The 16,310-nt window shown below is 34.3% G+C and overlaps 1 protein-coding gene across 1 annotated transcript; it reads left to right on the top strand.

The window, feature by feature from the left end:
- The first annotated feature begins 1,928 nt into the window (after positions 1-1,928).
- Positions 1,929-15,660, top strand: gpr142 (G protein-coupled receptor 142). Its single transcript, XM_056469011.1, has 3 exons — positions 1,929-2,030; positions 12,149-12,296; positions 14,696-15,660. The coding sequence occupies exons 2-3, from the start codon at positions 12,164-12,166 to the stop codon at positions 15,658-15,660; spliced, it is 1,098 nt and encodes a 365-aa protein (XP_056324986.1). The 5' UTR covers positions 1,929-2,030; positions 12,149-12,163.
- Positions 15,661-16,310: the final 650 nt, after the last annotated feature.

The following is a 16,310-nucleotide window of genomic DNA, read 5'->3' as shown; positions in this document are numbered from 1 at the left end:
GACGCCATCTTGTGGATGAACATCGTCAACTGTCTTTGCTCAAAGTCAGGCTAATGGCCGCCGACGTGCTATCTCTCAGAAATTATAAGTATTGAACATAGGCGCTATCCTTATAAATGAACTGCATAGTTGCAATCTAAACAACTACATTCTCAAATAAAAACGGCTCAAAAGAACATTATGTTGTCCAACAGCAGGAATATAGTGCTGTTACTAGCAGAATATTGCACAGCTATTAGACAATCAGATTCGAAAAAAACTGACAGAACTGTTGTATATAATATAATATAACATAATATAATATAATATAATATAATATAATATAATATAATATAATATAATATAATATAATATAATATAATATAATATATAAGAAATTATTAATATACTTAGGATATATATTGAAAAAATTGTGTATAAATAATTACAAACCAAAATACTGGACTTTTTTGCCTTTTGGCAGTAAGCATTCACTCAGTACTCCATAGCAACTGCTTAGCAACTGCATAAAAAAGTGCTAAAAACCACTTAGAAGACCTTAGCAACAACAATGCCCTGGCAACCACCTTGAAGACCTGAGCATTAGAGTGGTTAATTCTGCACAAGAGAGCACATCACCTTTTTGTTTTTTAGTAAATCCAGTTATTGATCTGAATGAGTCGAACTTAAAGGTCCCCTGAAGTGAAATGAGCAGCTTTGTTTGATGTGTGATTTAATTAAACCGAAACATGAAGACATGGCAGGGCATATCCATTAGCCCCTCCCCTTTAAAAAAAAAACAGTCAATAGTTTTTTGCTTACACTCATTGGCCACTTTATTAGGTACAACCTGTCCAACTGCTCCTTAAAGCAAATTTCTAATCAGCCAATCACATGGCAGCAACTCAATGCATTTAGGCATGTAAACATGGTCAAGGTGATCTGCTGCAGTTCAAACTGAGCATCAGAATGGGGAAGAAAGGGGATTTAAGTGACTTTGAACATGGCATGGTTGTTAGTGCTAAACAGGCTGGTCTGAGTATTTCAGAAACTGCTGATCTACTGAGATTTTCACGCACAACTATTTCTAGGTTTTACAGAGAATGGTCGGAAAAAGAAAATATTCAGTGAGTGACAATTTTGTGGGTGCAAATGCCTTGTTGATGCCAGAGGTCAGAGGAGAATGGCCAGACTGGTTCCAGCTAATAAAAAGGCAACAGTAACTCAAATAACCACTCGTTATGGAATACAGGAATACAGAAGAGCATCTCTGAATGCACAACATGTTGAACCCTGAGACAGATGGGCTACAGCAGCAGAAGACCACACCGGGTGCCACTCCTGTCAGCTAACAGCAGGAAACTGAGGCTACAATTCACACAGACTCACCAAAATTCATTCATTCATTCATTTCCCTTTACCATAGTGCCTGATTTGTCAGTGGTCACCACAGCGGAATGAACCACCAACTATTCCGGCATATGTTTTTTTACACAGCGGATGTCCTTCCAGCCCCATGGGGAGATTTTAAAAATAAAAACAAGCGCAGATGTTACATTTAGGTTTGAGCTAAACTGACCTTCACATCACAGCTAGAAGAATCCTACAAAGTGCCCTAAGAAGAGCAAACACACAACACACACACACACACGCATCAGATAAGAGTCTCAAGGGCCGAAAAGCATCGCTGTGTGAAACTGAACTCCTTCCTCGTGTGTTTGCGATGTATTGACCTCTCAGTGAAAGACAGACCTCTATATGACTGTCTCAATACTTCACCAAAATCCTCCTTATAGAAAACAGCCCTGCTAGTGTTAAACTCCTCCTTCTCTCTCTCTCTCTCTCTCTCTCTCTCTCTCTCTCTCTCTCTCTGTCTCTCTCTGTCTCTCTCTCTTATGACCTCCTCCAGATCTCAGTCTGTGGCTGCAGTGATGTGTATGTTATTCAGGGACCCCTGTCCTCCGTTTCTGTCCTCCTCAAGGACCGCCTGGCTGGGCATCAGCCGATAGGACTTCTGCTCCACAAATGGGGAGCGGCGATTACTTGTGAGGGTAAGAAAATCTCTTTGTTTATGCAATGAAGAATCATTTTATTTGTAATTAGGAAAAATTGTTGTTAGCCTATTTTTAGTATAATTGAATACTGGTAAAGTGGGATGATTTTTATTTCATATATTTTAAATGTTTTATATTTTAATATACTTAATTAAACATAATAATAAATATGTGTTTGATAATAACATGTAACATTATTTAAATATATTTACTTAATGTCATTTTTCAAGTACTTGTCTTTGAATAATGCAATTTTTGATGCGATTAGCAAGCAACTGATTATAGAATAGAATTATAGAATTATAGAACAGTACAGTTTGAATGGGATATACTGTAATAGTCTCTGATTTACAAATATATCACTTTTAGTATCATTTTATATGGTATTTAATAGTTGTTAATGAAAAATATATATATTTACTCAGTAAGGTTATTATACTCAAGTATTAAATATTAAATATTATACTATGCAAAAATGTTTAATTATTTTTTTCATTAATTATTTATTATATACTTTAATTTAATAAAACCTTTTGCATACAACCCTAACCTAAAATATATTAAAATGTATATTAGAATCTTTCATAGTCATAAAAATGTGACATTTTCCATATGTGTTTTTTTATTTAGTTTTAGGGCCATGTGATGTGGAATTGAATGATTATTAATGCAAAAGTGTTTATTAAATTACACATATAAATTTAATTATTTGAATACAGATATATAATATTTATAAATAAAAATATAATAAATAAATATATTTGATATATGCAATAAATAAATTAATAAATAAATATTAGTATTATCAAATAGTGAAAATGAAAATAAACATATAGATTAAATATATATATATATATATATATATATATATATATATATATATATATATATATATATATATATATATATATATATATATATATATATATATATATATATATATATATATATATATATATATATATATATATATACATACATATACATACATATATATATATAATATCTAGTAAAATATTATGTACACTGTTATCATGGCAAACATAAAATAAATCAGTTATTAGAAATGAGTTATTAAAACTATTAAGTTTATAAATGTGTTGAAAAAAATCTTCTCTTCTTTAAACAGAAATTGGGGAAAAAATAAACATATATAAATATATATATATATATATATATATATATATATATATATATATATATATATATATATATATATATATATATATATATATATATATATATATATATATATATATATTTTATTATTTTATTTTTTACTTTACACATACTGGGAAATTATGTTACACAAAAGGCTTTATTAAATTAAAATATATTTACTTTAGTAATATTACTTATATGAAATAAGTATATGAATGAATGAATATTCTGAAATAATACCATGTAACAATAATGTGCAGTATATTTATAAACATAATTAGAAATATCACAACAGAAAAAAGCTCACATTAAAAAACACTATATTTTATTTATGCTGGTACAATGTGCACTTTCCACCATCATTCACATCTTCAAGCCAAAGAGCTTTTAAAAAACTAGTGTTAAGTGCTTTGTTCTAAACATAAGTCAGTAACTTGACGGCCCGAGTCTTCTGCATTTTGTCATCTTAATATTTTCTCAGAGAACCGAAGGATATCCAGAGGTCAGCTCTGGAAGTCATAAAGATAGCTTTAAAATTTTGTAGCCATTGTTCTTTGAGCGTCTTATGTAATCAGGAGACAAGAAATCTGGTTCTGTGTCTCTCCCATCTTCTCTTTGCCTATATAGAAAACAATGAAACATGTATACTTGTGTGTTCTCATTGGGGAGATATAGCTATACTGTTGTCCTTGAGCTCATAACTATTGTCTCAGGTGTACCGGCAGAATATGAATAATTGAGCATGTTCGTTAGAGCAAAAAGTCCATGGAGAGAGATCTGAAACCTTACACATTGACTCCCTGTACATCCCAGTGTGGAAAACAGCGGCCAATATATTAACAAAACGAGGTAATTTCCCCTGAGACTTTATAAACAGAGTCCCAGAGAAAACCGTTTTTCATGACTGTCTACAGATCAGAGGTGCTAATTCTGTTTGAATGGACATGGATGCATTTTTAATAAATAAAGAATCTTTTCTGGCATCGATAGTTACATGAAGACTTTAAACATCCATGAAATCTTTTACAATTGATTCTTTATAGTGGAAAGTGGTTCTTTAGGTTATTAATTGTTTTAAATAATGTTTTTAATAATATAATAATTATTAAATAATATATAATAATTATAATAATATATAATTTTAATAATATTTGACTAAAGTTTCTTCTATGGCATATTTTTTGTAGTTTTTCCTTGCACCTTCATTTTTGAAGAGTGTGTCTGTATTGATAGTTGGCCTCAGAAAGGGTTTGGAAACTAATGTAATAATGGAAAACATTAAACATACAGTTGAAGTCAGAATTATTAGCCCTCCTGTGGAATTTATTTTTAAATATTTATTTTTAAATATTTCCCAAATTATGATAAGCAATTTTTTGATTGTCTACAGGACAAACCATTGTTATACAATGACTTGCCTAATTAAACTAATAAATCTAGTTAAGTCTTTCAATTGCACTTTAAGCTGAATACTAGTATCTTGAAAAATATCAAGTGAAATATTATTTACTGTAATCAAGGAAAAGATAAAAGAAATCCGTTATTAGAAATGAGTTATTAAAACTATTATGTATAATTCTGACTTCATCTGTATATCTGGATGACTCTATAATAAACCATAGTGTAAATATTGTTTTAATATTTTCATCCCTAATGGTCGGATTTTATTGGTTGTTTGGTTGACATTATGGTTGTGAAAATAGATTCTTAAGGCCATTTCCAGGAAAATGCAGATATATTGAGACATACATCCACCAAAAGGCTAAAGCCAGATATTATTTAATTTTATTTAAAAAACGTCTCATTAAAAGGTTATTTTGGAAAGTAAAAAATGTCATTATATGGTATCACTGCCAAACAAATACTTTTTATCGACACAGGCTCATTGCGAAAATGTACCACCGTATACATTTCTGGAGAGCATGTATTATGTAGCCAGAGATATGTATGTCTTTAAAACAAACACTACAGGGCAATATGACGCCACAGACAGCTTCTGTTTCTTCTCGTGCTACCAGCTCACCACTTACCTCAGTGTGGATGGCTTTTCCGCTGTTAGCAGTTTGTTCACTAGCTCACGAAGTACATCGGCAGACTTGAGATGAGAGGAGTTGACCACAATGACGGGATTCGTGTCCGGCGAAGAACAATTCCATCTAGTGGGAAAAACAAAAGCAAAAGGCAAAAACTAAAATAAACAAACAAATAACAGGGTGAGAACATGGTAAGATCTGAAAATGTGATAAAAATCAGGCGGCCGCAAGGGCTTTTCTATTTCTGGATTGCTTTTGAAAACACAGTCAGGGTTTAGGGAAGTGGGTGGTTGCTAGTCAATCTGTGCTTTTTAAAACACTATTGGTTGGGTTTAGGTAAGGGGGTGGCGGGGAGGATTGGTTGGTCAGTCAGTCAGTCAACAGTGGCATCTGGTGGATTTACATGAGAAGAGCAGGCACGAATGGCAATCGCTAGAGAAATTTGAGATCTGAAAAAGTGTACACAGTTGCCTCTGGTGGATTCATGAAAACAAAAACATACCTTGTGGGACGTATTTGTGATCTCCAGAAATGTATATGGAATGCATATCAATAATGAACCTGCATTGCTTTTTGTATTATTTTCTTGCACCTTTAATACTTAAGAGTGTGTCTAGTTGCCCTCACAAAGGATATGGGAATTAGTGCAACAATGGGACACATGAAACATTATAGTTTTGTATTCACATATTTTAGTTTATGTGCTATAAGCTGCAATGTCATGCTTTGAGCTTAAACAGCTTGTACGAGTTATTTTGTCTCAATCTTTTGAGACCCTAAATCTATATGGGAACCTCTGGATGGGAACTATGGAAAGCCCTGGGCTTAGAGTGAAGCTCTTATTTATATGAGGAAGTTCAGATTTAAGTTCAAGTTTAAGACTGTAATTGTGAACAGCAAATTATTTTTATACATTCTTTATTTGGCCATCAAGTCTCCATAGAGTAAAATTAAATAAATCTATTGTGTATTATGACCTCTAAAAATGAGAATATTATATAGACATTAGACATTACATTATTATTTCATAGAATTGTTATGGTAAATCATATACAATTGAAGTCAGAATTATTATCCCCCCCTTTGATTTTTTTCTTTCTTTTTTAAATCTTTCCCAAATGATGTTTAACAGAGCAAGGAAATTTTCACAGTATGTCTGATAATATTGTATTTGTTTTATTTTGGCTAGAATAAAAGCAGTTTTACATTTTTTAAGAACCATTTAAGGTCAAAATTATTAGCCTAATTACCCTAATCTGCCTAGTTAACCTAATTAACCTAGTTAAACCTTTAAATGTCACTTTAGGCTGTGTAGAAGTGTCTTAAAAAATATCTAGTAAAATATTATTTCCTGTCATCATGGCAAAGATAAAATAAATCAGTCATTAGAAATTAGACAATAAAACTATTATGTTTAGAAATGTGTTAAAAAAAATTCTCTCCAAGAAACTGAAAGAAATTGGGGAAGAAATTGGGGAAAATAGTCATTTAGTATAGTACAATAGTATAGTTTACTATATTTTACCACTTACTGTACATTTCTCAGCTTTATCTGAGACAGTATTACAAGCTCAACGATGATACTATAACAAAACATAGCCTCTTGGTTAAATATATTTTTCTACCTTAAAGGTCAGATTTTAATGATTGTTTGGTTAAAATATGGCTGTGAATCAAATAAAACAATCTTCAATGACACTTCCAGGAAAATGCAGAAATATTGAGGCATACATCATACAGCACCAAAGGGCTAAAGCAAGATATTTATTTCTACTCATATTGCCTAGAAATAAAACCACACTTTCAGAAGATAAAACAGGGGGATGGCAATGAGAAATGGGATAATATCCACTAAAGATTTCCCCAAGGAAATGTGGATATATTAAAGACTTTTGCTAACAGGCATGTCTAATGCACGAGAACAAGTTTCCTCTCCACACAATTTAAACCTCTTGAGAAAACAGTCTTCATTTTTAATGTGTTATTGTCATATTGATTCAATTTAAGCACCTTTTTGAAACCACCAAAATCACCAATCCCCTGATTTGAAGAGAGGAGCTTTACAATCACCCGTCCAGCCAGTCGCTCTTTTAATCCACGATGAAAAACTAAACAAAATAGTACCAGATAAAAAAAAACAGGCATCATATTGCAAATACTCAGACTCATATAAACACTCACACACGCTCCTTCTCGTTCATGATCCCTTTCAATGAGCGATGATTTGTTTGTAGAGATATTTCCAGAAGGAAGAACAACATCAGTTGTGAAGTGCTTACAACCTTTCAGGGAAAAGCTCTTTTCTGTAGCCTAGCACAAGCTCACCTGTAGTTAAAGATTTATCATTTATCAGCTTCTGTATCAAAACAACTATAGAGTGAAGGGTCACAAAGAGCCATAAAAGTCTCATTACAACATATGATGCAACTGTCTATGGTAATGGGATTGCGCTTCTCTGGACGTGGAAATTATATGACAATATGGTCAACTTGTTTGAAAGTTGTTCTGGATTCTATTCAAAAATGTGTTTCTTTTCTTTTTTATTTTATTTGTATTGATTGATTGATTGATTGATTGATTGATTGATTGATTGACAAGTTTAATTCAAGTTTTCATTCACTTGGAATTCATTTGTATTATGCATTTCTTATGACTACATTATTACAACATTACTGTCTTAATCAGAAAAGTTAAGGAGTTCTGTAGGAGCAAATATGAACATTTGTCAAGCATAATGTTGTACTTAAAGTTAATATTTATATTTAAGAAAAAATGTTATACTTTATAAACTTCTGCAATACTTAATTCATTACTGTATATGTTGAGAGTTGACCAATTTTCAACATTTGAGCCAAATTATCCAAATTTATCTTTTATAAAATTATTTTATAAAATTTATTTATAAAGTTTTCAACATCCTTTTACTAGATTACATTACATTTATTAGTAACTTGAGTTACTTATGATTCTCTTTTTTGTTATTTTATTAATACTAATTTATTATTATTAGCAAAAGTGGATTTTCTTCTTTTTTAAGATTTTTTGTTGCGTGCTGATTGAAATCTGTAACTTGTGTTGTCATTCATATTCAACTTCAATAGTTATTGATGTTAAGTTCAAATTACCACTCCACTTTTTGTAAATATGCTCATTTTACAACACCTCTTGAGTTAAACAGTTGAGTTTTACTATTTGAATACATTCAGCCGATCTCCATGTCTGACGAGAACACTTTTAGCTTAGCTTATCATTGAGTCGGATTAGATTATTAGCATCATACTCCAAAAAAAGTAAAAAGTCTTTGATCATTTTTCTATTTAAAGCTGAACTCTTATGAACTACTTATGTAGTTACATTGTTTACTAAAATTGGTGGAAAATGAAAAGTTGCTATTTGCTAGGTCCATATACTCTCATTCCAGCACAATAATCAAGGCTATTATGCAGTGCTGTTAACTAGTTACCTACACACTATAAAAAGATCTGTTAATTACCAGTTTCTGTATTTTGTTATTCACAAATGTTTTCTGTTTTTTTCTGTAAAGATGTGAATTGCATTATGGGACGTTGATCTCTGCTTCGTTGACTTTTGATGTTGAAAATTCATCTAGTTTGAATTAATATACTGTATAAGAAATAATATATAGAAATAAGTCTGTAAAATAACTGGCAGTTTAGTTCAAGGTTTTTGTTGTGTAATATACGACACCAACCCAAATAATATATCACTTCAAACTATTAAAAATCTTATAATAAAAGTCACTTTTTTTTACTTTTTAAGGTTAAAAGTATATATATATATATATATATATATATATATATATATATATATATATATATATATATATATATGTATATATGAATAAAACTGTTAAAGCCCTCACAATGATCTTCACATAAATTCTTAGAAAGGCAAAGACAAATGAAGTAATTTTAAGGTGACAGAAGACCAATCATTCCTGCCTCAACCACAGTGTGAATTTGCCCACCTAAGCAGGACAGTTGATGAAACAGCCCATAATAAAGGCAATCATGTTCCACAACATAAACCCTCTCTCATACTGTCCATTCACGAGGGGGAAAGAATGAGTGGCTTTTAAATACACACTGCCATTCAATTCCAGTGACGACACAAAAACTGCACAATCCGCAGCTTTAAAAAAACAAAAGCATAAAAGCAGTTGTTCGTAAAAACCCAATGCTGTCATGCGGAAAAGAGAAATACATCGAGCAAAGCAATCATTTCTGCTCTCTGCACTGGGTCTGAAAGCAAATAAACATGTTTGGCACTGAGCTGATCGAGAGAGCATTATGGGAGTAATCAAAGTTAAACACAGAAGGAAAGGTAAAAGTGGAGAGATAAGACAAGTAAATGAGGGAGAGTGCCTTGCATTGCTTCCATCTGCTCTAATTGACTGTTTTTAAGCTATGAGGGCAAGCTGCTTCTGTCATTAACACAATGACCCGGATCATGGCATAGTAAAATCACATGCTAAAATGCATTAGACATTCGAAGGCCAGACAGAATCCTAAAATTTGATGCAGAATGATTTTGAGAGTGTAGGAGCTGAAAACTTATCACATAAAATATAATTAAAATAACTACTTAAGGCAAAGCAGTGGCGCAGTAGGTAGTGCTGTCGCCTCACAGCAAGAAGGTCCCTGGTTCGAGCCTTGGCTGGGTCAGTTGGCATTTCTGTGCAGAGTTTGCATGTTCTCTCTGCATTCGCGTGGGTTTCCTCCGGGTGCTCCGGTTTCCCCCACAGACCAAAGACATGCGGTACAGGTGAATTGGGTAGGCTAAATTGTCCGTAGTGTATGAGTGTGAATGAGTGTGTATGGATGTTTCCCAGAGATGGGTTGCAGCTGGAAGGGCATCCGCTGCGTAAAACAAATGCTGGATAAGTTGGTGGTTCACTCCGCTGTGCCGACCCCAGATTAATAAAGGGACTAAGCCGACAAGAAAATGAATGAATGAATGAATAACTACTTAAAGGAACTTTTTTTTAAATAGGGTCATTTTAGTCCCCTAGAGTTAAACAGTTTTTGAACCCATTCAGCTGATCTCTGGGTCTGGAAGGAGCATTTAGCTTAGCATAAATAATTGAAGATTAGACCATTAGCATTCATTCATTCATTCATTTTCCTTAGGCGTAGTCTCTGATTTATCAGATATCCCCACAGCGGAATGAACCACAAACTATTCCAGCATGTTTTAGCATCTCATTCAAAAATGATGAAAGATTTTAAATAATTTTTTAGTTTGAAGCTTGAATTCAACCATGGAAACTTTTGTGAGAGGATTCAGGATTACTTTAGTGCAGACTTTGAATTGTATCTATTTGAACAGGAATACATGGAATTTACATTTCAGGTACTGCGTAATACAGGGTTTCTGCAGGTTTCATCAAGTCAAAATTAAGGCTTTTTAAGACCCTTATTATGAATTAATTTTGTGACTTATACAGGGCTTAACACTAATGATTATTTTTAATGGCCCGGTTGGGCCAATGGAATTTTTTTTTGCTTGCCACAAAAAAAATGTAATTATTTCTTAGTGACATAGTTTAGTAGTATACACTTTGTTCCACATAATATTTCTTTTTTAAATGACAAGTTCAACATTAAAAGTTAAAAGCATATTTAATGTGGAGACAATCACAAAATGTGTGTAATATATATATATATATATATATATATATATATATATATATATATATATATATATATATATATATATATATATATATATATATATATATATTCTGTTATAAATCCTTAAGTTTCTGCACATTTTTAAATATTATGTCTACTCCCCCTTACTTCTGTAAAGATTTTTTCTATGAATGGAAGTACTGTAAAGAGATATATTGCTCTGTTATTATCATGAGGAACTTAGTTTTAATTCCCTGATTAGGAAATTTAATTTGGAGAAATTGCTGTAAAAACGTCTAACAGCTATTGTAAATTGTATCTCTTTGCAATAAAAAAGGTTTTATCAAGATGGATTGTTGGCGATTGGATAGATGTTGGCCCGATCGCGAAGCTTTACTTGGTATTGTTACAATGACCCTCAAATTGTTTGTCAGTCACTGAAATGGCCCCCAACCAATTTGAGTTTGAGACCCCTGTTTTAAGGTCTAAAATTAAGTTTTTGAAATTTAAGACTTTTTAAGACAATCAATTCTTTTCTGGAACCGACTCTCAGCCATATTGTCAAAAAGATTAGCATGATTAGTTACACAGCTGTTAAACGTGTCAAAAGTACAGACAATTGTGCTGGTGCTGCAATAGGTGGGATTATGCATTGGATGAAAGGTTAATGGAATAGAGCAATAAGTCCTGCCTTTCTATTTTTTTAAGGTTTGTTTATGCTCTATTCATCAGTCAGTCACTAGTTTCATCTTCTTAATGGCATCCAATGAATAAAAACGTGAAAGGACAAATAATCAGAAAGAAACTTGTTGTTGGACAAATAATCAGAAAGAATTTATCAAAATCGTCAAAATCACAAAATCTGTCTCTCAACACAAAATATTTGAACTCAGTATAAGAACTATTTATTAAAAATTGTTTTTAATTGCATCACTGTAAAAATTTTGAGAAAATGTTTGAAACATTTTTTAAGGGATCATTAACACAAAAGATATTTGTGCATTTAAAAATGCGAGGGAATAGGAAACAAAATGCATATCCTTGTTTTTTTTTTAAGTCTAGTCATCTAGCAAATTTACATTGAAAAGCTATAGGAAATTGGTGCAGCTGAATGGTAAAACACATGAACAGATTTAACAAGACTTAACATTGTACGTAATAAGCACATTCGGAACACACGTTGCTCAAAGTAACAAAAGTTTTTGATCATGTTCACACATTGTAAGAGGTTTTAAGATTTCCTTCCTGTCCTCTTTCCTTTCACAAGAGGAACTCAAAGGCCATGATTGACTGGCACAATGGCACAACGCCCGGCCAGCGGGAGGATGAGCGCAGCGCCCAGGAGAGGTCAGAGTGTGTGCTGGCTTACATCCCTGTCGTCTACTACAGTGCTCTGTTGTGTGTTGGAGTGCCAGGTATGAGACGTGCATTGTAATAGCTATAAATATGGAGGCATTAGGTCAGGGTTGTGCACCAGTGAGAACTGCACTGAGAATGCGTTTTATGTTTAATGAATTTAATTCCAAATCTATATGCAATTTGGGAATGAATTTAAGTTTTGTAATGAAACAAAAATGGCCTCTGGCGGATTCGCGAAAATAAAAACTGCAAAAAAACGTAGCTCCTGGGACGCATTTGGTGCTCTTCAGAAATGTATATAGGGGTACGTTTTCAGAATGAGTCTGGGTGCGAAAAAAATTTTGATTTTCCAGTTTCATGCTAAATTCCCAATCTTGTCATTTAAAGTTCAAACTGATTATTATTTAAATTTCATGTGTCACAGAAGTTCTGTAGTGCAACTTTTAATTAAAATTCCATATACAGTAGTAATGATTGCACAATAAATACCCTATAAAATTAGATTTCATTTGAATACTAACCACACAATATTTAAAAAAATTGATCTTCTTCACCTTGAGTCTTTCAATTGAAGAAGGTCACGGTGGACCCTTTCAGTGAGACACATATCAGACCAGACAAGAAATCATTAAGTGTCCACAAACATTTTACTACACCAGCCCCAGGAGAGAAAGATAACTGTTTATGGACAAGAAGTGTGATCAATATATCAGTTAGTACACATAACAATTAAATAGTGACTATTGAAAGCCACTCATAAACTGCTACTATAAATTAGAATTGAGTCATGGACTGATCCTATTGAAATTTACTACAGCTGTAGTGTGAATGAGGAGGCTAAACTGAGATATCTCTAGATCACAAACACGAAATTCTGTAATTTATTCACCCTCATGTTTATCTAAATCTGTATGAAGCTGTATGAATCTTCTACAGTGCCTACAGAAAATTATCATACCCCTTTGAAATAATTTATAACAATTCATTGTCATACAGCCTGGACTCAAATCATATTCAACTTTCCCTGCCTTTGAAATGTTTTTGTAGCCTTCTCTTAACCTGTGCGTTCCTACAACTTTATCCTGGAGGTCTTTTGAAAGAAGGGTATAATGTAAGAAAAGGTATAGATTTTCACAGGGTATGATGATTTTCTGTTAGCACTGTATATATATTTTTTTATTTTTTGTATGCCTGAATTTATCTTGCCAATATAATATCTACACTCACCAGCCACTTTATTAGGTACACCTGTCCAACTGCTCGTTAATGCAAATTTTCTAATCAGCCAATCACATGGCAGCAACTCAATGCATTTAGGCATGTAGACATGGTCAAGATGATCTACTGCAGTTCAAATCGAGCATCAGAATGGGGGAGAAAGGTCATTTAAGTGGCTTTGAATGTGGCATGATTGTTGGAGTCAGACGGGCTGGTCTGAGTATTTCAGAAACTACTGATCTACTGAGAGTTTAGGCTGTTGGTGGTGGTGTAGTGGTGTGGAGGATATTTTTGTGGCAGACTTTGGGCTCATTAGTATCAATTGAGCATCGTGTCAATGCCACAGCCTATCTGAGTATTGTTGCTGACCATGTCCATCCCTTTATGACCACAGTGTACCCATCTTCTGATGGCTTCTTCCAGCAGAATAACTCTCCATGTCATAAAGCGTAAATCATCTCAGACTGGTTTCTTGAACAGGACAATGAGTTCATTGTACTCAAATGGCCTCCACAGTCACCAGAAATCAATCAAATAGAGCACCTTTGGGGTAGGAGAGATTCGAATCATGGAAAATCTGCAGCAACTACGTGATGCTATCATGTCAATATGGACCAAAATCTCCAGGAATATTTTCAAATCTATGCCACGAAGGATTAAGGCAGTTCTGAAGGCAAAACAGGGTGCAACCCAGTATTAGTGAGGTGTACCTAATAAAGTGGCCAGTGAGTGTATAATTTAATGATGCTTTACTGTAGTTTCATTTTAAATTGTACTAAAAGCTTGATTGAAGAAATATCTGAACAGGTTGTGAAACAACACCAATGTGAATATTTTCTTTGAATAAGTTAAATTCTCAATTTTTTGGCATAAAAGAGACACATCTGCTCTATAAATAGAACCGCTACATAACTTTTTAAAAAGCCCTTAAGATACACTTATCTCCTGTCTTGTCGACACGCAAAAAAGAAACAACTAAAATTCACTTGAGTCAAATCTTTTCTTAGTGGAAAAATCAGGCCAAAGGTTCCCAGAGGCCGCCATGTTCTGTAAATATGACCCCTAATCTTTTACTTCCCATCAATCCTGCTGCGTCTACTCCCTTCATGCCTTTGATTTCTATCTTCATCTTCTGTTGCTCCTTTCCCTGGCCTCATTCCCTCTCTGTTTAATCCTTATCCATCCTCCTCTACCCCAAAATTTCTTCCTCTTAATGCCAGTTATCTTCTTTTCCCAGTGAACATCCTGACGTTGGTGGCTCTTTACAGGCTGGTTGTGCGCACTCAGAAGGCCTTGTATGTGTACCTCCTCGCTCTAACTGGTTCGGACATCCTCAGCCAGCTCTTCATCATCTTCGTTGGCTTCCTGTTGGAAACAGCCGTGTTTCATCGAGATGTACCAGTGATGCTGCTGCGGTCAGTTAGTATGATGGAGTTTTCTGCCAATCACGCATCCATCTGGGCCACCGTTCCTCTTACTGTTGACCGGTACGTCGCTTTATGCCATCCACTTCTCCACCGGCAGATCAGCTACCCAGCAAGAGCCAGACGGATTATTGCAGTGGTGCTTACATTGGCACTGGCATCCGGAGTGCCATTCTTCTGGTGGTCAGACATGTGGAGGGTCAGTCATGCACCCAACAACCTGGATACTGCCTTGATTTGGACCCACGTGACTATTATTTACTTTCTTCCCTGCTGCATCTTCCTGGTGCTAAACTCTTTGATCATCCTGAGGCTCCGGAAGAGACAGAGGCAGCAGATGTGCCAAGATGAGAGCGGGCAACAGCTCGCAGTGCCAAGCAGGCTGGGTAAAACCACAGCGATGCTCCTGGCAGTGACTTCTGTGTTCGCTGTGTTGTGGGCGCCTCGGACCGGAGTGGTGCTCTACCATCTCTATGTGACGTCGGTGCACAATGATTGGCGGGTGCATCTAGCGTATGACTTAGCCAACATGCTAGCCATGCTAAATACTGCTGTGAATTTCTTTCTGTACTGTTTTGTGAGCAAACCCTTTAGAGCGGCTGTGAGGGATGTGCTGTTGTTTCGGGGGGCACCATTGCACCCACGTCGGCCCCTACGTCATCAGCGCACACCTGCCAATGCCTCTACCTCCTCTATTTCCAGCACCAAACGCTCCCAGCGAGAGGTCACTCCACTTTCTCCCAAAAGGGCAGACAACAAGAATCCCGTCATTATTTAGTTGTCCTCATTACATTTTAAAATTACACCTTTTCTTTTTTGTTGTTTGTTGGTTGTATGTCAAAAAAAAAGCATGGTGTTGTTTTAGACTCCATTTAATATTATTATTTTGATGCTTAAACTTTTTATTTTATGTTCTGAATAAGATGGAAATCCATGCATTGGACAGGTTATGTGAGTAAATCCTTATATTTTCATTGCTGAATGAGCTAAGCCCCAACGAAAGCATAGTATCCTTCTTATTATTAAGTTGAAACGATTTCAAATGAGTTATTTTTAGTAGTTAAAACAGCACAGACACATTCTGAAAACGTAGCCCTAAATACATTTCTTGTAACCGCGAATTATGTAGCCACTAGTACGTATGGCTACATTTCATCATTAAAAAGAAAGCTACAGGGCAGGATAACAAAGCTTCTTTTCGCGCTTACCAGCTGACCACTTACTTCCACGTGAACGGCTTTCCCACTACCAGTTTGTCCGGTTAGCTCGCCATGTACATCGACGGACTTGAGACGCAGAGAAGAGTTGACCACGACGACGTTGTTCGAATATGGTGAAGAACGGTTCCAGAAAGCGCATAAGACAAAAACAGAAGCCAAAAAAAATCTAATAAACAAGTAAATAACAGGATGAGAATGTGGTAAAATC

This window comes from Danio aesculapii, chromosome 12 (genome assembly GCF_903798145.1).
Source record: "Danio aesculapii chromosome 12, fDanAes4.1, whole genome shotgun sequence".
Classification (NCBI taxonomy): domain Eukaryota; kingdom Metazoa; phylum Chordata; class Actinopteri; order Cypriniformes; family Danionidae; genus Danio; species Danio aesculapii.
The sequence above is the reverse complement of the archived record's forward strand: the minus strand, read 5'-3'. Positions and strand labels throughout refer to the sequence as shown.